The sequence below is a fragment of the Oncorhynchus mykiss genome, chromosome 1, assembly GCF_013265735.2.
Source record: "Oncorhynchus mykiss isolate Arlee chromosome 1, USDA_OmykA_1.1, whole genome shotgun sequence".
Taxonomy (NCBI): domain Eukaryota; kingdom Metazoa; phylum Chordata; class Actinopteri; order Salmoniformes; family Salmonidae; genus Oncorhynchus; species Oncorhynchus mykiss.
Window position 1 is genome coordinate 22,400,360 of NC_048565.1, and position 21,923 is coordinate 22,422,282.

General features: G+C 45.9%; 1 protein-coding gene across 1 annotated transcript in view; it reads left to right on the plus strand.

Moving 5' to 3' along the window:
* The window catches only part of LOC110532091 (A disintegrin and metalloproteinase with thrombospondin motifs 20), a 141,194-nt gene extending 119,271 nt beyond the window's left edge, over nt 1-21,923 (plus strand). The window contains exons 28-38 of the mRNA XM_036970373.1: nt 1,433-1,600; nt 5,513-5,686; nt 7,652-7,822; nt 8,030-8,233; nt 8,411-8,540; nt 13,695-13,789; nt 13,887-13,981; nt 16,752-16,885; nt 18,033-18,124; nt 18,513-18,617; nt 18,793-21,923. Coding sequence (XP_036826268.1) covers nt 1,433-1,600; nt 5,513-5,686; nt 7,652-7,822; nt 8,030-8,233; nt 8,411-8,540; nt 13,695-13,789; nt 13,887-13,981; nt 16,752-16,885; nt 18,033-18,124; nt 18,513-18,617; nt 18,793-18,882 — 1,458 coding nt within the window. The 3' untranslated portion in view covers nt 18,883-21,923. The remainder of the gene's footprint in view (nt 1-1,432; nt 1,601-5,512; nt 5,687-7,651; nt 7,823-8,029; nt 8,234-8,410; nt 8,541-13,694; nt 13,790-13,886; nt 13,982-16,751; nt 16,886-18,032; nt 18,125-18,512; nt 18,618-18,792) is intronic.

Genomic DNA, 21,923 nt, shown 5'->3' on the forward strand with positions numbered 1-21,923 from the left:
CAGTGCCAACTCAAGCACTGCCCTCACCACAGTAAAGAAGAGAAGATAGAAGGAGGTGCCTCTCTGTTTAAATGGTTCAAATGGGTACTCTAGCAGAGTGAACTCACCAAGTGTTGCACAAATGTGTCTCTCTGAGTGCTTGAATGCTTCTCCTCCATTAGTGGAAAAAGAAGTCATTCTTCACATCCTATGCCCACAGCCCCTGTTGTCAAAACCTAAAAAGTGACCAGCTTTTGTTAGAATTCAATACAATATGTCTAAAATAAATCTTCCTTAAATAATTCCATCACAGCACAATAAGTCCAATAGAGTGTACTATCTATGGCCACCACAAGTTTACCATTTTGATGTTATGCAACATTCTGAGATCATAATTAAGGGACAATACAATATTATGTTTATTATCTGGGCTGGAAAATATGCTAAGACAAAACAAGAGTTCTCCACGTCTTGTTGTACTTTATTCCAATACCCCATTTTAGAGTGGCTTTGTGTAATGGGGCTCACTCGCTCACTGAGAGTACAGCAGAAATAGCTAGTTCTCTAACTGCTGTTTGTACTCATAAAGACGGAAGAGTCTAGAATATTTTTGTCCATCGACCGACCTTCGTCTCAGGCATAGGGCTTTCTGAAGACTCATCAGGATCGCTCTGCTTTTTATTCGTTGTGTTCTTGTTTTCTCTGTAGCTTTCCTGAAGCATTGTACAGCTTATTGAAAGCATATGATTGTCTAGCCATATGTATGCATGCAGGTCTTTTAGCTTTGTGAGTTTTCTCTCTCCTGGGCTTGTGTGTGTGTGTCTCTCTCTAGTTTGTACAGGGTACAGGGTATACACGTTAAACAGGGGAGTGCATTCAAACCTGGGTGTTCACTGGATGCTTTACAGAGATCCATGTCATGATTAGTTTATCCAAAAGTGGTTTATAGCTTGTTCACTTGGCCATGAGATGCAATAACATATCATGTGTGTTCATCTCAACTCATACACTGAAGACACTATATTGAGCAAAGCACCGTGTTGGATACTTTTATACATTTTATAACGTCTTTTCTAGTACATTTTCATTGATTCTTGTGGTGTTTATACTCTTTTAGACTATTTAATTTGGCTCACTACTCTTTCATGTGGTAGAGAGGGAACCTCCTCAGGAGTAAGTTAAGTAGTGGGCTAACCGTGACCATGGAAACCATTAACCATCAAATCATAACAAGCAGGCTCTCAATGCGCAACACAAAACAGCACATTGGGTGGTTAAGTACTTTGTCTCTCTTCATTCATATAAAGTTCTAAACTGATTGACATGTACTTTCGCAGAACTTGAGCAGCGGGTATAAGCATGGTTTCAAAAAGTGTTGTTGGAAAAGGCATTCACTAGAATCTCTGCACTCACTGTCTCCATTTTGTTTTATCCCCCTCTTCTGTCTCTCTAGTGTTCTGTGAGCTGTGGCCGGGGGACCAAGCAGCGGGAGATAACCTGTGTTTACCAAAACCAAACCCAAATAGAGGAAGAGCACTGCAGTCATCTGTCATGTCCCCGGACACAGAAGGCCTGCCGAGCCCAGGGATGCCCCAGCTGGAAGGCCAACAGGTGGAGCAAGGTATGTGTCATTCACCACCCCGTCCCCACACACTCTCCAAATACCCCCAGGCCCCTTGGCGGGACCACACCACCCGCCCCTCTCTAATGCTAACAGTCACCTCTAGCAGCTGGGACGCCAACGCAAACACAGTCAAGGGCTTCCCAGTGTCCCCAGATAGTAGAACATATAAAGTACTGGACACACTGAGCACCTGTCCAATCACTGAGCAGTTTATATACTCTTGTACCAAACGTCCTTCCGATGTGAGTTAAACACCACAGGCTACATTTACATAAGTGTTTATGCAATGCACCATACTTGTATACTTGTGAGAGGAAATGTTATGGGAATTCAATGAAGCTTGTGCTGTGCATTCGCTCTCTCTCCTAGGCTTGACTAGTTATCATGCTAGTTCCTTTACATTTCTTGCACTCTTTTCAAAACAGCAGTGGCTAGTTGCCCAGTGCATTTTCCTGCACCAAAGCAGCATGCTGGACAAAAGACACAAGAAGGTACCTACTTTCTACAGACAGACAGATCCCACTGGGCACAAACTTGTTGAATCAATGTTTCAATGTAATTTGTCAACTGTTTGTAACGTGGAATCTATATGAAAAATACATTGGATTTGCAAAAAGTCGTCAATGTAAACGTTTGTTTTGAGAGTCAAATTTCAACCACAGACTGATATCATTATGGTAACACATTTTCAACATAGACAAACCTTGTATAAAATATGTTGAATTTGTACCTTTAAATAACGTCAGATCTTCAACGTTATATCCACTATCAGAAAAAAAACAATAGACTGGGCAGCACCTCCTACTGGAGAGCGGATCTATCTACAGCTATCCATTTGGTCTCCCATCCCATTTAATGAAGTCCAGCCCAGCTTTGATATTTGTCACTGACTACTGCCAGTGTGCTATTGTGACAATGATTATTGAGAGCTCTCTTAACTAAATAGATTCACTGTAGCTATCAAAGTCATTACAAAGGGTAGGTTTTACAGAGCAAATTAAATGTAGCCATACTCTCTCTATAAATCCTATTTCATCAATGATACTATTTAGACCTATATAACATTTGCGAAGTCATCGTCATCTATTGTTTCAATTCAAACCAGGGTTCAACTAAAAATAGACAATACATATAAGACTAGTGTTTCACGCTTTGGTTGATGTCAAATTTAGTCTTCAAGTTAATAATGAAAATGTTGGATTTACATCTCCATTTCAACCAAAAATCTAAATGAAAGAAAATGACTAAATCAAATCAAACTTTATTTAAAGTGCAGTTAAAGTTTGATTGAGCCCAAATGTATCACAAGGCCACCAGAGAGTAAAGGAGATGGTGGTGGAGGGAGCTTTGTCCTGTTCTGACAGGTTGTCCAGAGCAGAGGAAGGAGTAGTTGTCTGTCCGTGAGTGGTGACTGTTTAACAGTCTGATGGCCTGGAGATAGAGGTTGTTTATCGGTCTCTCTGTCCCAGCCTTGATGCACCTTTACTGTCTCCGCCTTCTAGATGGTAGTGGGATGAACAGGCCTTCCTGTGACACCAGGTGCTGTAGATGTCCTGACAGGTGGGCAGTGTGCCCCCGGTGATGCGTTGGGCTGACTGCACCACCCCCTGGAGAGCCTTGCAATTGTGGACATTGCAATTGTCATACCAGGCAGTGATACAGCCCGACAGCATGCTCTCTATGGTGCATCTGTAGAAGTTTGTGAGGGTCTTAGGGGCCAAGACAAATTTCTTCAGCCTCCTGAGGTTGAAGAGGAATTGTGGCTTGTTCTTCACCACCGTGTCTGTTTGAATGGACCATTTCAGTTCGTCATTGATGTGCAAGCTGAGGAACTTGAAGCTTTTCACCCAGTCCACTGCGTTCCCGTCGGAGAGTAGCAATGGTCAAGAGGGCTCGATGTGCGAGTAGCATAGGAGATGTGTTGATAGAACTTCAATAGCCTTTTCCTCAGATTTCCTTTATTAAAGGCCCCAGCTACAATAAATGCAGCCTCAGGTTATGCGGTTTCCAGTTTGCACAAAGTCCAGTGTAGTTCCTTGAGAGCCGTCCCTGTGTCTGCTTGGGTGGGAAAATACACAACCATGACAATGCCCGAAGAAAATTATTTTGGGAGGTAATGCCGTAATTCTCTCACTCTATCAGGCCCCCTGAAGATGTACAGTATTTAAGTAATGTTTCTGTTGGACACAACATGGAGAGCAAAGAGAGCTCCTCATATCCTGTATGCTCCTCACGCCCAAATTGTAGTTGTGAAATCCCCATTGGGAGTCCATCACTGTCTACCTCCATTAGACCACTGCCACTTCCCAGCCTTTGTGGGCCTCACTCTCCCTTTCCCTCCCTGGTGTCTGGAAGCAATCTTCTCCCTTCACATACCACCAGAAACCATGAAATCCACAACTAGAGCATAAAGACATGTTTTATATCTTAACATTCATGCCTGTGACAACTTTGGAAACCTCAGCACCCAGCGTTTGGGCTTTTCAGCAGCTAGCCCCTCAATCCCCTCAGTCGCCTCTGAATGGGGTCTGGTGAAGGGGTACGAGAGAGGAGGGGGGTGTGGGGGTCCGTAAGCAAAGGGTAAGGACCGCCTGTGGAGCTCTTGGTGTGGAGCGGCCCATGCTCAGGAGTGGAGTGGCGGCAAGCTCACTGATTGGTCTGTGACAGCTGCATGTTCTGCCTCTCTGTGATCAACCACTGTGCAAAAGCATGTCTGTGGGTCGGCTGCACTCTCCTCTCCTATAAAACCCATACAATTACAATCACAGGTTCTACTACTAGGCTCTTCTCAAATTCTATTTCAATTCTAATTGAATTCTAACACAAATAAATATATTTTCGTGAACAAAAACGACATGCTGTAGATGGGTAGAGAGCAGCAGTTTCTGGAGAACTCAACTCCAACATCAAATAGTGTGCTTAACTATGACAAGTGTAATCCTCGGCAATGAAAACCAAAAGTATTTTGGAAAGAGATTAGAATCAAATTTCTTAAGCCGTAACAGTTGTTAAAACGGTAATTGGAGGCTCTATTACATCCCACTTTGGGATATTAAAAAATACAGTCTTTAAATGAGGCCTCGTTCTTTTGATTAAACCTTAATCTGAGGTCTGATTTCTCTTTATGCCTTTTGTTCTCCTTCCAAAATGTTAAGGAGTAAAAATGTCACTTAAACGGCACACCCTAGAGATGGTGATGTAGGCCTACACACCGTTCTAATACAACATGATACAGTATACTGTACATGAATTGGGAACTTACAGTTTCTAAAGATATTGTGGCTGTATAGTGAGTATTTATACAGCTTTCTTCTAGAACCCTGGGGTTTGGTCTCCGGACCTAGATTAATCCTAGCCCTGGACTAAAAAGCACTTTGAATGGAGGGTCTCCATTGTACATGGTTCTTAGTCCAGGATAACACTTCATCTTTGTCCGGGAAACCTCTTTCTAATGAAATCCTGGAGTTCTATTAGTGCTGGAGAGCTTCCTTAGCATGTAGGTAGGATTCTCAATGACATCAAAGAGATGGGCCAGGTGATAGACCTGTGGATAAACTGACAATACGGCTCACACAGACACAACAACCGTAGGCTCAGAGGAAAACATATGTCTCTGTCTGCATTGTTCAAGGACATTGTGTAGAGGCATCGTAGCCTGTGACGCAGACCCAGCAGACAAAAAAAAAGTATGTACTGTATGTTACAAAAGATTGATGATTAGTCCAGGTCAGAGAGAGTGAAAGGGGACATGATGGGAAAATGTATGCTTTTGTGTGAATTTGAGACTTGGTTGCTAGAGTAGCAAGCTGACAGACAGATAAGGATATATGTGCTGGCAATGCAATGACAACAACCTGATCGTGAACAGACTAGCTTGTGTGTCAGTCAATCTAATGTGTGTGTTTGTAGTGCTCTGCCACCTGTGGAGTAGGGGTCCAGAACAGAGATGTGTACTGCAGACTGAAGGGTTCAGGGCGGGTGAGAGAGGAGCTGTGTGGTTCCCACAACCGTCCGGCCACTGCCCAGCCCTGCCAGGTTACTGAGTGTCTCCATCACACCTGGGCAGCTGGAGAGTGGCAAGATGTAAGTATAGACCACTATCTAGCTCGCTCTATGTCTATATCCCTCTCTTTTTATCTCACTTACCCTGTATTATTCTTCTTCTCTCTCTCTCTCTCTCTCTCTCTCTCTCTGTCTCTCTCTCTCTCTCTCTCGCTCTCTCTGTCTCTCTCCCTCGCTCTCTCTCTCTCTCGCTCTCTCTCTCTCTCTCTCTCTCTCTCTCTCTCTCTCTCTCTCTCTCTCTCTCTCTCTCTCTCTCTCTCTCTCTCTCTCTCGCTCTCTCTCTCTCTCTCTCTCTCTCTCTCTCTCTCTCTGTCTCCCTCTCTCTGTCTCTCTCTCTGTCTCTCTCTCTGTCTCTCTCTGTCTCTCTCTGTCTCTCGCTCTCTCTCTGTCTCTCTCTCTCTCTCTCTCTCTGACACAGAATACTCAACACTCTTTATCACAGACACAAACAAGGACTCGTCACCTCCTCTCTGTATAACTGTCTTATTGTAGGTTATGGGTTTCTCCTGTCAAACTTCAAATTCACCCCTTTGTGCCATGGGTCCTGTTAAGGGGTTTAGACTGTAGCCAACGTAGACATGCTCTCTTCACTCTCCACCTTCCCACAGACACTCTCTCGAAACCCTCCAGAATACCCAGAGACACCATGTGTGAGGCACAGTGATGGAGTGGAGCTGTCCACGGGATGTGTTAAGTTCTTATGAGTGACTGGACAAGCGCACAAAACACCAAGTCCCAGTGGAACTTCCATTTAGAATGCATTGCTTCTCCAAAATTCCACAAGGAAAAGAGAACCACATTTAAAAAAATGTCCTAGACAGATCTTCGGAGAGTCAATGTGCTTTCAAATACTACTTCATCAGTTGATTTATTAGATTGTATTCACATAGATTTGTTAGTAGAGACCGATTCCAGTTGCTAGCATGTGTGTTTAATGAACACACATCAGTCATGGATGTTTGTGTGTGAGAGACATAAGATCATCATATAGGAGATTGTTATTGGCAGTGCTCTCACACAGAGCTAGCGGACCAGACCAGCTGTGTTTGTGAGGTCACTGAGGTAGCCCAGCACTCCTGCATCAGACATGAGGGTTTAAACGATAACCATCACTCTATGATAAATCACATCAAAACCTCAAAGCACTGATCCATATCACATCCATGACTTTTGTCTAGTCGAGTGGCACTGCACTGTGTGACATGAGCACTGAGCAGTCCTCTTCAACTTAGTATTTTACGCTCTTCCTTTCATGTCCCCCATACTCCGTCTCCAAACTTCAGGACACAAGACGAGCACCATGTAAGGACTTTGTGCTGCTTCCTCCAGGAACCTTTGCACGCACTCAGATTCTGTCTGTTGCGATGCATTCCGCTGACAGCCTCCTGGCTCAAAAACAGACATTTCTGGCCCAAAAACCATTTCAGCATTCATAGCTGTGCTTAGAATATGAGATATTCTAATAAACAAAACTGATATATTTTTGATTTTATAGGACATATGCTTTAGCCATTCAAAACCTAGTGTTCCTCACATTGTAATTCTGGTCTTAACTTTTGACTACCTCTCTAAACCATCATTCCAATTCACTCAAAACCAATTTGTGTATCCACCCATGACTTGCCATTTCTTTTATGTCTGGGGTTGGCCTTGAAAGCAATGTGAGATGTCATATCATGCCCACTTTTCCTCCCCTGGATAAAGTGTAGAGCATGGACATCTGGAGAGCTAAGGAAACAACCAAGCCTGTCGGAAGTTCTATTGGGTGTCTCTGCTAGCAGTCCAATACTGCCCCCTATGCCAATCTAAAGACATTACTCTTTGATCCACACATATGTATTAATCTCGTCCACCAGCTGGGTCTTTTTGTATCAAACATATATGCGGTTGAGACTGGGGACAAGGTTACAGTTGTATTACTTTTAATGTCTTTTGATGTTGACATGATGACTGATCCTCATATTGGCCTGTGTCTGTTCTCTGCAGTGTAACGCCACCTGTGGAGAAGGTATGAGGAACAGGAAGGTTCTGTGTGTGGGGGCCGAGCTGACCCCAGTCCAGGACACCCTCTGTGACCCCTCGTCTTGCCCTGCCCTGCACCAGCCCTGCAGCAGAGCACCCTGCTACCACATGTGGATAACAGGAGAGTGGTCACAGGTACAGTAGGAACCTTGGTTTAGGAACCCTCTGCCTGGTCATACCTTTAAATACACCTGTCTTTGTGTCATTTCATAAAACAATTCACCGGCAGTATTTGACTAGCCTAGGTCGTCAAACATAAATATATATATTGAAGTGTTATTCCACAAATTGGTCTATATCCTTATCCACTGAGGTGTAATTTCAATTGTGTCTGATTTCCAGTGCTCTGCTAGCTGTGGCGTGGGCTACCAGCAGCGTATAGTGTCCTGCTCCATGAAGCCCTCCTCCACCCTGCACCCTTATGATGCCCAGTCCTCCGCCCTGTCCCACCCTCACTGTCCAGAGCCTCCCCCACCTAGCACCAGGCAGTGCCTCCTTTGGGACTGCCCACAAGCTGCCTACTGGAAAGTTGGCCCATGGAGCAAGGTGTGTTTCAGTGTGTTTGAGAGAGAGAAAGAGAGGGATGGAGAGAAAGAGAGAGGGGTGGTAAATGGTATCAGATAATGGTATTGAAACAACATATATGTTTTGTAAATTGAGTATGTAATATGTCAGTAGTTTCCATGTAATTCACTGTGTTGATGTCCTTTATGTGCTCCGCAGTGCTCACAGACGTGTGGAGCGGGGGTAATGGAGCGCAGGGTAGAGTGTCTGTTCTCTAAAGGCCAACCGTCCAAACACTGCCGTCCAGCCGAGAGGCCCGAGTCACAGGCCACCTGTCGCGAGAGAGAGTGTGAGTCTCTACAGTACCACTACTACTACTACATACAGTGCATTCGGAAAGTATTCAGCCCTATTGACTTTTTCCACATTTCGTTTCGTTACAGCCTTATTCTAAAAATGATTAATTAAACCTCACCTGCCTCATCAATCTACACACAATACCCCATAATGACAAAGTAAAAACAGGTTTTTAGACATTTTTGCAAATGAAAAGAAATACCTTATTTACATAAGTAACAGACCCTTTGCTATGAGACTCGAAACTGAGCTCAGGTGCATCCTGTTTCCATTGATCATCCTTGAGATGTCTCTACAACTTGTTTGAAGTCCACATGTGGTAAATTCAATTGTTTGGACATGATTTGGAAAGGCGCACACCTGTCTATATAAGGTCCCACAGTTGACAGTGCACGTCAGAGCAAAAACCAAGCCATGGGGTCGAAGGAATTGCTCAGAGACAGGATTGTGTCAAGGCACAGATCTGTGGAAGGCTACCAAAAAATGTCTGCAGCATTGAAGGGCCCCAAGTAGAGAGTGGCCTCCATAATACTTAAATGGAAAAAGCTTGGAACCACCAAGACTCTTCCTAGAGCTGGCTGCCCGGCCGAACTGAGCAATCGGGGGGAAAAGGGCCTTGGTCTGGGAGGGGACAAAGAACCCGATGGTCACTCTGACAGAGCTCCAAAGTTCCTCTATGGAGATGGGAGAAACTTCCAGAAGGACAACTGTCTCTGCAGCACTCCACCAATGTGGCCTTTATGGTAGAGTGGCCAGATGGAAGCCACTCCTCAGTAAAAGGCACATGACGGCCCGCTTGGAGTTTGCGAAAGACACCTAAAGGACTCTCAAGATTCTCTGGTCTGATGAAACCATGATTTAACTATTTGGCCTGATTGCCAAGCGTCACATCTGGAGGAAACCTGGCACCATCCCTACGTTGAAGCATGGTGGTGGCAGCATCATGCTGTGGGGATGTTTTTCTTTGGCAGGGACTGGGAGACTAGTCAGAGAGATCCTTGATGAAAACCTGCTCCAGAGTGCTCAGGACCTTAGACTGGGGTGAAGGTTCACCTTCCAACAGGACAACGACCATAAGCACACAGATAATACAACAGGAGTGGCTTTGGGACAAGTCTCTGAATGTCCTTGAGTTGCTCAGCAAGAGCCAGGACTTGAACCCGATCGATTATCTCTGGAGAGACTTGCAAATAGCTGTGCAGCAATGCTCCCCATCCAACCTGACAGAATTGAAAGGATCTGCAGAGAAGAATGGAAGAAACTCCCAATTTATTTTTAGATTGAACCTTTATTTAACTAGGCAAGTCAGTTAAGAACAAATTATTTTTTACAATGACAGGTGTGCCAATCTTGTAGCATCATACCCAAAAAGACTTGAGGCTGTAATCGCTGCCACAGATCTGTGCCTTGACACAATCCTGTCCCGGAGCAATTCCTTCGACCCCATGGCTTGGTTTTTGCTCTGACATGCACTGTCAACTGTCAACTGTGGGACCTTATATAGACAGGAGAACGTTCTCCACGTCGTCTCCAGGCTCTGTCACGTCTGTCATGTGCTCAGTGTAAACCTGCTTTCATCTGTGAAGAGCACAGGGCGCCAGTAGCGAATTTGCCAATCTTGGTGTTCTCTGGCAAATGCCAAACATCCTGCACGGTGGACGTCGGGCCCTCATACCCCCCCCCCCCCTCATGGAGTCTGTTTCTGGCCGTTTGAGCAGACACATGCACATTTGTGGCCTTCTGGAGGTCATTTTGCACGGCTCTGGCAGTGCTCCTCCTTGCACAAAGGCGGAGGTAGCCGTCCTGCTGCTGGGTTGTTGCCCTCCTACGGCCTCCTCCTCTCCTGATGTACTGGCCTGTCTCCTGGTAGCGCCTCCATGCTCTGGACACTACGCTGACAGACACAGCAAACCTTCTTGCCACAGCTCGCATTGATGTTCCATCCTGGATGAGCTGCACTACCTGAGCCACTTGTGTGGGTTGTAGACTCCGTCTCATGCTACCACTAGAGTGAAAGCACCGCCACCATTCAAAAGTGACCAAAACATCAGCCAGGAAGCATAGGAACTGAGAAGTGGTCTGTGGTCCCCACCTGCAGAACCACTCCTTTATTGGGGGTGTCTTGCTAATTGCCTATAATTTCCACCTGTTGTCTATTCCATTTGCACAACAGCATGTGAAATGTATTGTCAATCAGTGTTGCTTCATAAGTGGACAGTTTGATTTCACAGAAGTGTGATTGACTTGGAGTTACATTGTGTTGTTTAAGTGTTCCCTTTATTTTTTTGAGCAGTGTGTATATATATATATATATATATATATATATATATATATATATATGTCATGCCCTGACCTGAGATATCTCTGTTTTCTTTATATTCTGGTTAGGTCAGGGTGTGACTAGGGTGGGTACGCTAGTTTTGTATTGTCTAGGGTTTTATTTGTCTAGGTGATCTGTATGTCTATGGTGGCCTGATATGGTTACCAATCAGAGGCAGCTGTTTATCGTTGTCTCTGATTGGGAATCATATTTAGGTAGCCATTTCCCTTTGGTGTTTGTTGGATCTTGTCCTATGTTTAGTTGCCTGTCTGCACTATTCCTATAGCTTCACTTTTCGTTTGTGCTTGTTTGTTTTGTTTTGCTGAGTTTCGGTTTTATTAAAAACATGTGGAACTCTACTCACTCTGCGCCTTGGTCTCATCTTTATAACGAACGTGACAGAAGATCCCACCAACAATTGACCAAGCAGCGTGTTCAGGAGGAATAGACCTGGGAAGAGATCCTGGATGCAGGCGGGGGAGTATCGCCGTCCGAAGGAAGAAATCGAGGCAGCGAAAGCGGAACGACGACGTTATGAGGAGTTATACAAACGAGGCAAGCACGAGAGGCAACCCCCAAAATATGTTGGGAGGGGCACACGGGGAGGTTGGCTGAGTGCTTACCTTGGGGAGCGTGTGACTGGTCAGACACCGTGTTACGCAGTGATGCGCACGGTGTCTCCAGTTCGCATTCATAGCCCAGTGTACTCTATTCCAGCTCCTCGCATTTGCCAGGCTAGAATTGGCGTCCGACTGGAGACCGGCTCAGCGCTCCTGGTCTCCAGTACACCTCCTTGGACCAGGATATCCTGCACCGGCTCTGCGTACTGTGTCTCCGGTGCGTCTGTACAGCCCAGTGCGTCCTGTGCTAGCGCCCCGCACTTGCGGACTCAAGTGAGCATCCAGCCAGTTCTTACGCATCGTGCCAGCTCTTACGCTCCAGATCTCCAGTGCGCCCTGAGGTGCGTGTCACCAGCCCAGTACCACCAGTGCCGGCACCACATACCAGACCTCCAGTGCGCCTCCACAGTCCAGTACGTCCTGTGCCTCCTCTCCGCACGCGCCCTGAGGTGCGTGTCATCGGCCCGGTGCCACCGGTCCCACGCATCAGGTCTCCAGTGCGCCTCCACAATCCAGTACGTACTGTGCCTCCTCCCCGCACTCGCCCTGAGGTGCGTGTCATCAGCCCGGTACCACCAGTACCGGTGCCACGCATCAGACCTCCAGTGCGCCTCCACAGTCCAGAGCTTCCGGTGACAGTTCCCAGTCCAGAGCTTCCGGCAACGTTTCACAGTCCGGAACCTCCAACGATGGGCCACAGTCCGGAACCTCCACCGACGGTCCACAGTCCGGAACCTCCACCGACGGTCTACAGACCGGAATCTCCACCGACGGGCTACAGACCGGAATCTCCACCGACGGTCCACAGCCCGGAACCTCCAACGACGGGCCACAGTCCGGAACCTCCAACGACGGTCCACAGTCCGGAACCTCCGCCGACGGTCCACAGTCCGGTGTCTTCGGTGACGGTCCCCAGTCCGGGGTCTCCGGCTACAGTTCCCAGTCCGGAACCTCCAACAATGGGCCACAGTCCGGAACCTCCACCGACGGTCCACAGTCCGGAACCTCCACCGACGGTCTACAGACCGGAATCTCCACCGACGGGCTACAGACCGGAATCTCCACCGACGGTCCACAGTCCGGGACCTCCACCGACGGTCCACAGTCCGGAACCTCCGCCGACGGTCCACAGTCCGGTGTCTTCGGTGACGGTCCCCAGTCCGGGGTCTCCGGCTACAGTTCCCAGTCCGGGGCCTCCGGCGACGGTTCCCAGTCCGGGGCATCCGGCGAAAATCCACGGTCCGGTTCTACAAAGGCGCAGGGATCAGAGTAAAGAGGGGGGGCTGCGTCCAGAACCGGAGCTGCCACCAAGGGTAGATGCCCACCCGGACCCTCCCCTATAGGTTCAGGTTTGCGGCCGGGAGTCCGCACATTTGGGGGGGGGGGGGGGGGGGGTACTGTCACGCCCTGACCTGAGATATCTGTTTTCGATATATTTTGGTTAGGTCAGGGTGTGACTAGGGTGGGTACGCCAGTTTTGCGTTGTCTAAGGTTTTTGTATGTCTAGGGTTTTTGTAGGTCTAGGTGATTTGTATGTCTATGGTGGCCTGATATGGTTCCCAATCAGAGGCAGCTGTTTATCGTTGTCTCTGATTGGGGATCATATTTAAGTAGCCATTTCCCTTTGGTGTTTGTGGGATCTTGTTCAATGTTTAGTTGCCTGTCTGCACTATTCGTATAGCTTCACGTTTCGTTTGTGCTTGTTTGTTTTGTTTGGCTGAGTTTCGGTTTTATTAAAAACATGTGGAACTCTACTCACGCTGCGCCTTGGTCTCATCTTTATAACGAATGTGACAATATATAAATATATAAATTATGTTTTTGAGTGCACTGCCCCTTTAAAATAATCTTAAAATATCTGTACATTTCTACTGAAAAAATATATGGTAGATCATGTCCATTTGCGATGTCTTGTTATGTTGAAACTAACCTACATACAGTCCAGTACCATCCTATAAAACTGTAACACTAAGGACTGGATTCAATCCTTTTTGCAGAAGTATCGCAGAAGATCCTAATTAAAATGTGAAGGTAATTTCCGATTGAGCCGAAGACATAAGCAGTGCTTACCGTGAATGCAGTCCCCGCGAATACAGGAACATTGCCTTTAGATTTCAAACGAGCTATAGTGCTGAACTTCTACGATGCTTTGGTGATACGGATTGAATCCAGCCCTAAAGGTGCTCCGTCTTATTTCTGATTATAGGTCAGTTGTTGACATCCTGCAGAGAGGTCCAGATGATACAGGGGGTGAGGATGGATGGGGAGTACTACCTGAAAGTCAAGTCCAGGATTCTACAGGTGTGTGCTCTCTGTCAGAATCACTGACTATCACTTCATCATTAATAATTTCCAGGCCAGGATTCAGCAACTGTTGTCTCAATGTGTTTCTTCCTAGATCTACTGTGCTGAGATGCAGACTGATTTCCCTAAGGAATATGTTACGCTGCGGAGTGGTCAGACAGACAACTACTCGGAGGTCTATGGATACAGGTGTGCTCATTGCTCATTGTGCTTAATTAATTTCTGTTTATGGACAGAATACACTATAATACTGTATATGATTCTAAATGAACATTAATTCAAAAAGTCATTACATGAAAGCAATGTATTGTAACATATATGCTAGGAGTCAGGAAGCAGGTGCAGAAGGTGAGTTGTATAATGATAATAAGCAGATAAACAAAACAGAATAAGTGTACTGAACGTGAGCATAACCAGAGGGGGAATGAGAGGTTCCTGTTGGAGAGCCAGACACGATCACCAGGATGGAACACGGGGGACATGTGTGTGTGTGTGTGAGTGACGAAGGGAGTTCTGGGTGTATTCTACCCAGGGAAGGAACCGGGCCCACTACCCCTGCCGGTCCTGGCGGAAACTTCCCATCTGCCCGTTGGACTGAGGCTGGAACCTGAATGTGAGGCTGACTGTGGCACCCAGCTTATCCATGAAGGCTTTTCAGACCCGCGACGTGAATTGGGGACCACGTTCGGAAACTTTGTCCTCTGGAAAGCCATAGTCCCGGAAGACCTGCTGGATTAGTGCCTCAGCGACCTGGAGAGCAGTAGGTAGACCAGAGAGGGATAAGACGGTAGGATGTAGAGAATCTGTCAACAAAGGCTTAATAGTGGTAAAACCCATCAGAAAGAAAGATATCACTTACAAAGTCTATCGACAGATTTGACCAAGGCCGCTGAGGCACAGGAAGGGGAAATAGTTTACCTGCTGGAGCGTGCCGGAGAGATTTGGATTTGATACATGCGGTGCATGAGTTGTCATAGTGGGCGACGTCCTGCACCAAGGTGGGCCACCAGTATTTAACAAAGAGAGGGATTGGATGGTGTGTGTGATACCTGGGTGTCCAGCGGCGAGCGATGTGTGTGCCCAGGTCAACATCCGATCTCTCACCCCTGTGGAGACATAGATGCGTTCTGGAGGGCAGGTAGCAGGAGCGGGTTCCCTCTCCAGAGCCTGGCGGACATCTACGTCCCAACACAAGGGGCCAACGATTCGGGAAGACAGATTGATAGGCTGGAAGTCACTCACAGGACCCTCCACCAAAGTGGAACCACAGGGTGCAGGAAAGCAGGTCCTCTGGCATCCTGGTCCCCAGGCAGTGATTCTCATCCTCAAACAGAAAATGGTGGGGTTATGTTGTTGGAGCAACAGGAGGCCAAGGATAACTTTGTGTACAGGTGCGGTGGTGGTGAGGAAGAGAAGGCTTTCCTGGTGCATGGGTCCCACGGTCAGGGTGGGGGGGGCTGGGATGTGCGTAATTGGTCCGGATCCCAATGGTCGCGTATCCAGGGCTTGGACAGGAAAAGGAGAGGAGAGCGGGTATGAAGGCAAGTTCAGGGAGGAGGAAAGGGCCTGGTCGATGAAATTCCCAGCGGCACCTTGAGGGTCAGCCAGCCAGTGAAATGGGAACCAGAAAGGGTTTGGCGGAAAAAGATGATAATGGAATACTTATGCCTACCCTGGGAGATGGAAGGTCACAGGGCCACCCCATCTGCTCTAGTGGACCCCGGGTTGGGACGCACCAGACACCACTAAAGCTGGTGCCCCTCCTGGCTTCAATAGGGACAGAGGCCCAGATGTCTACAGCAACGCCTCTCTGCCGCAGGCCCCTACCTACATGGGTTCAGGCTGTGCCTCAGCACAGCCAAAGGAGGGAGGCGAGGTGGACACCACCGCTCCCGAAGAAGGTTATCCAGACGGATGGCCATCGCGATGAGAGCGTCCAAGGATATGTTGTCACCCCGACATGCCAACTCCGTCTGGACCTCCTCGCACAGACCACTGTGGAATAGAGTGCGGACCACCGGCTCATCCCATCCGCTGGAGGCTGCCACAGTCCAAAGGTGAGGGCGTACTCCGCAGCAGTCTGGGCACCCTGCTGGAGTTGGAAAAGTCAGTCACATCCCTCTCTGCTCTTTGGAGGATGGTCGAAATCCGCCCTGAACAGAGCCATGAACCTCTCATAGGAATCCAGCTCCCCCTCTCTCCCAGATGGGCGTAGCCCACTGCAACGCCTGTCCGGTCAGCAGGGAAATGACTGTGGTAACCTTGGTCCTCTCGATGGTGGGGGCTCCTGTCTGATACGCAAAAGAGGGAGCACTGGAGAAGAAAGCCAAGGCATCTCGATGGAGTACCGTCATAGTTCTCCGGAAGGGATCGTCGGGCAGAGCGGAAGGCTGGGGACTGGCTCACTGTGACAACCCGTGGTAGGAGGCCCTCCATCAAAGGTATGGAGAACCTCGCTGGTGGTGTTGATGCGTTGAAGAACGGGGAGGACCCCTTTCATGGTTGTACCCAGTAGAGCCAGTTGGTCAGGTGTTGGTGGAGTAGATGACCCTGTTCCTCAACCATCATGAAGATGGGGTTATCTTCTGCTGCTTCCATTTTTTCAGAGGCAGTATTCTGTAACGCATATGCTAGGAGTCATGAAGCAAACGCAGAAGGTGAGTTTAATAATGAGAATAAGCAGATAAACAAAACAGAAGAAGCGTACTGAACGTGAACAAAACCAATACTTCCTGAAGACTGAGGCTACTGACGGCTAAATAAAGGGGAAGTAATCAAGGTAATGAAGTCCAGGTATGCATAACAATGGGGAGCAGGTGTGCGTAATAATGGTTGCCAGGTGTGCGTAATGTGTGTTGCCAGGACCGGTGGTTAGTAGACCGGCGACGTCGAGTGCTGGAGAGAGGGAGCGGGAGTAGGCGTGACGTATATTATCTGAAACCTAATTTTTTATGTCTAGGTTGCTGAATCCTTTTGATTGCCCCTACAACGACAGCAGAAGGCAGGACTGTGACTGCAGGAACGATTACTCTGCAGCGGGATACACTCTCTTCCATAAGGTCCGTCTGGACATCATCTCACTGAGGATAATGAGTGAGTAATGACCATGTGATTGACTGACCACTCCACTACAATAAGACCACACATCCATGTTGTTTTACCCCTGCACACAGCCCGATCCTCTCGCCCACCTCAAAAAAACGGATTCGCTCACCGAATACAATTTTCACAGCCTTTCGCCACACCCTCAGACTCAGCACAGAAATCATGATAATGCCTTTCAACAGGCCTTGTTCAGATCACTGGCATAGAGTTGACAACGCATGGGCACCTTGAGACACACACTTACACAGACACATGGTAACACACAGGCATACTCATATACACACAAATGCTTGTAAACACACAAAATATCTTGTGTTCTCTGACCCACACATGCATACTCCCTCGCTCATGCTCTCTCGCACACACACACACATGCAACATCTCCAGCGATATTTCTCTGCCCATTACGACATCCAGCCACACCTCTCCAGTTGTCCCTGAACATGTTTTAGATTAGTGCACATGTGGCATGGTCCGGATTGGTGGTATTTATATCTGTGTGCAGCTAGGAGGAGGGAGCCCAGAACACATGTAGTCATCTTCCCACCCCATCCTCTGTCTACTCTGGTCCTGACAGCACATGTTCCCAGCACACAAGGCCCTCCCCTCCCACTGCATGGAACTCATTTAGATTTGGGGCGGCTTGACTTTAATAATGGTTTCAAGATGAAGAGAGGATTATGAACTGCTCTAGCTGTGCAATGCGTTTCTCATGAACTTTACCACCATTTCAGATAGAGACAAAAAGAGAGAGAGGAAGAGAGAGACAGCGAGAAAGTGAGTGAGAGAGACAGAGGAAGACAGAGGAGCACTGGTCATGGTCATCATGTGGGACAATGCAGTAGAAATACCAGAGTAACTAAGCTCATCTTAAATGTCATGTGGTTTAACCTCTGATGTGCTTTAGGCCAGGGCAGTTGCTTAGAGCGCCTTGTCTCTTACTGGAACTCATGACTCTGGGTATTGATTGTAACCTTCATATGCTCTTTGTCTGCCTATTGATCGTGTATTGATTTAACCATATGCTCTGTGTCTGCCTATTGATCGTGTGTTGATTTAACCATATGCTCTGTGTCTGCCTATTGATCGTGTATTGATTTAACCATATGCTCTGTGTCTCGGTGTTATGTATCAGCCACAGACCTGAAGTTTTCTCAGACCCTGTTTGGTCGTCCCGTCCCCTTCGCCACAGCAGGAGACTGCTACAGTGCTGCCAAGTGTCCTCAGGTAGGAAACGGAGACCATTTTTGAGTCTGTAATTTATTGACTTTAATCTGTATGCCTGTATGTTTTGATGGGGGCCTTGAGCCAACCTTTCCTGAATGGGTTTTATTGACCTGACATGTCCAGTCTGTTCACTGGAGTCAAACCGTACGTGTTCCCAGTTTCCACCAGTGGAGTAACCACATAATCACACTTAACCATCCAGTGTAGCTCAGTGTGTCTGTACACTGAACCGTGATGCTGCTTTCGTTGTCAGCCCCTGGAATGGAAATGAGATACAGACTAATTGAATGTATTTGAATCCTGATCAGGTCCACTTTAAAACAATTTCATTTTGTTCAAGAGAAGTTGGTTTGAGGTCTATTGTAATCACTGTGGTGTTCTTCCACAGGGCCAGTTTAGCATCAACCTCATAGGGACTGGTCTGAAGGTGGCTGAGGCAACCAAGTGGACCTCACAGGGCAACTATGTCTCTGTCAAAGTCCACAGATCAGAGGTAAGGATTCTGGTGTTCTGAATAACTACTCTAAACCCTCCTGTAATCTGAACTGTCACCAGTTATGATTCTAGTCTAGGAATTTCTAGTAGCATTAATAAAATCCTATTACTTTATGGAAAGTTATTTGTCCTGTCCCACTCCATTTCATTCTTATTTCTCCCTCTGTCTATAGGATGGGGCAAGAATCTATGGTCGCTGTGGTGGGTTCTGTGGGAAGTGCATTCCCCAGCCTCACAACAGCCTGCTGGTTTATGTCCAGTGATGGTCAGGGACCAAACCCCAACCCAACCATCTCCCAAGGGTCTCCCAGTGGGCTCTCAACATTCTCCCAACATCAGACCAGGAAGTGAAACCAGAGCGTCTGGGGATCCAATGCACTTAATTTGTGAAGGTGGCCATCCCTTTCCTCCCTTCATCACTAGGGTTTAATGACAGGAACCTAGTTACCAAGATTTACTGCCCAAAACCACTCCCTTTTCCCTGGAAAAATAACTGCGAGAAACCGGTAAATTATAATCAATTATTTATATCAATGAAACTGTTAATTATATGCAATGTCTAAATCTGGTTTCTCTACGGCCTTCTCTCTGCATGATCAATCATCAATGCTCATGGTAGGGACAAACAGCCCATCTCAGTATGGAGTGCAGTTCACAATGCGTGTAGACCTATCATCTCATCATAACTTTTTTTCTTGTGATAGGTAGGCCTACATTTTCTGCAGCATAGCCTATTCTACAGTAATATAAGGACCGAATACCCATCTAATTTACATATCACCATTGTGCTTTCGGGAGTCATCATATTTTGTAATTGTAAAGATTTGTTTTTATTATTGCAGCTGCAGAGTTTTAAAACAGCCTATCACTCGAATATCGTTGATTTAAATCCAAGCATGTGCAAACAGTCTCTCTCTCCTTCAAGATAGATATATATAGCTATAAAGGGTCCTTCAGCAGAACCAATGACTCTGAAGATGAGCTCCGTCTGTTACGTCTGAACTCACTAGTGTTTGTAATTGTAATGGTAACCAAATACCTCTGTGCATTGGAATGTCAAAAGCAGACTGTCAGACAATCTCACATATTCCAGCATTGTAGAGTCTCGCATAAAGGGACACAATCATATTTTGGGGCGGGAAGTAGCAACACAGATGCACAGTACAGAGCTATGGGAAGAATCCTCTCATGGTTTCTAGTAAGAGCTTACTCATCTCATAAGGGTAAAATGTTCTTATGGAACTCTGAAAGGAAACATGAATTAGTCATTATAGAACTGGTACAACTATTTACGTTTTTATACAGTCAGCAAGACAACTTTTTGTTGGGTAAATGGAACATCTCAATAAATATTTCAATTGTATTAACTTATAGTGTTATGGAACAAGGGTAATTATGAATTCCTGCAAAAATGTTCTGATAAATTATGTTTTTGTTGTGATTAGAATAGTAATAACCCCAAATGATATAAATTATATAGCTTAAAAATGTTACAAAGATCAAGGAAGGAGAATTCTCCGGATCAGAATATACGTCCAGACAGGGGCGCAACTTTCACTGGGGATGGGGGGACATGTCCCTCCCACATTCTGAAATTGCATTTTGTCCAGTTTTATCATTGGAATGTGATACAAAACGAGGCAATCGTGTGCTTTAGGACCATGCAGACGCCTCCGAGTGGTTGGGTAGGCTGTTTGGAGTGTTTATCCGACAGAATAACATTTTAAAATTATGTCCCCACCACTTCTAAAACGAAAGTTGCGCCAGACATGGGTTTTTCGGGAAAGAATCATTCGCCAATCAGTCAGCTAGACTTTGTGTCCAACTGTTGTTGTGTATTCTTCTACTAATGGTCACCCAGGCTTGCCTTATCTCAAACGTCAAAGGTCGTAGGTGAGGAGTCCTGCATCACAGATTCATCCTCACTGTTCTGTTGTGTAATACTACTGAAAACTCTTCAGAGCCCAATGACTTACTGACTACTGTCTGACTGACATGTAATTAGAATGATTTATCTAGCAGGTCATAGAGAGACAACCAATAGACACTAAATCATTGGCGTTGTGACCTGGAAAACAGTTTTTTTATATATATATTTAATTCATTAATATCGTGGCAACTGTTGTCTACATCATGTAAGAGGTGTTAAGTCAAGGTCAAGCTCTCATCTCCAGTCAGTAGCTAGTTTGTCTCAGTACATTTGTGATATTGTTTTCCAGATCATGTCTCTTCTAGGTCCTATAGGTGCATGTGACCCTACCTCTCACAAGAATCGATTCTCATGAGAAGAATTTCATTATATTGCAAAATATTTACGTTTGACCATATTTATTCTGTAATGATATGTAATGATACATTAGAATACTAATAGCCGAGAAGCCATTGTTTGGTTTACTGTTTGATGCTGAAAAGGTATTGCAGATTGTAGTGTGTGTAAGTAACCACCAACTTGAAAGAGGATCTTTGAATGGTGCTTTTATAACTACTGAAATGACCTCTAATCTTGAGAAGGAACATAATAGTGGCATTGGAACTGACATTAGCTGTAGCACAACCTCGACACCCTTTGAATGAATACGTTCGGCCTTCATGCCTGTAAATGTAAATGTACTACTTATTACAGCATAATGCCCAAAATGCTTTGCATAAAATATCATGGTCCACTTATTAATGTAGCTGACGACCAAGCTGGAGGGTTGCCAGATATATGCTGAACTACATAAGGAAACCTGCCTGAAGGAACCCTATCATCATTTAGGTGAAATGATGTCACTGTGACCACTATAACTGGGTTTTGGCAACCCTGCCATGCTGGTACTCCGATGTTAAGCTTTAACCAAAGTTTCATAGATGCAGAACATAACTTTTGTCAGATAATGCAGCTAGAAAACCTTTGTCTATCATTCTTGTTTGATAGGCAATTGTACTATGATGAGGTCTGTATCAGAAATGTTAAGAATACTTGATGCACTATGTGCCATACATTTTGTAGAAGGGTAATCCTGTTTATTTCTTTTTTTAAATAACAGTTAAGATTTGTAACTTATGATATGTGTGTATTTTTTATATTCATACTTGAAGTGTAAACTGTGTCTCGACGACATGGGCATTGAATTGAACAAGGTGCTTGTTTGCTATGTATTATCCAAAGATGTTTTTAAGAATCATATGTACCTACAGTATGAAAATGAACGATTCTGGTGCTATGGGCATTCATTTTAATTGTATCAACATCGTAGGTTTTGCTACTATACTAACACTGTATAATAAGCAGTAATTAAATATTGTAATGCTTTTCAATTGA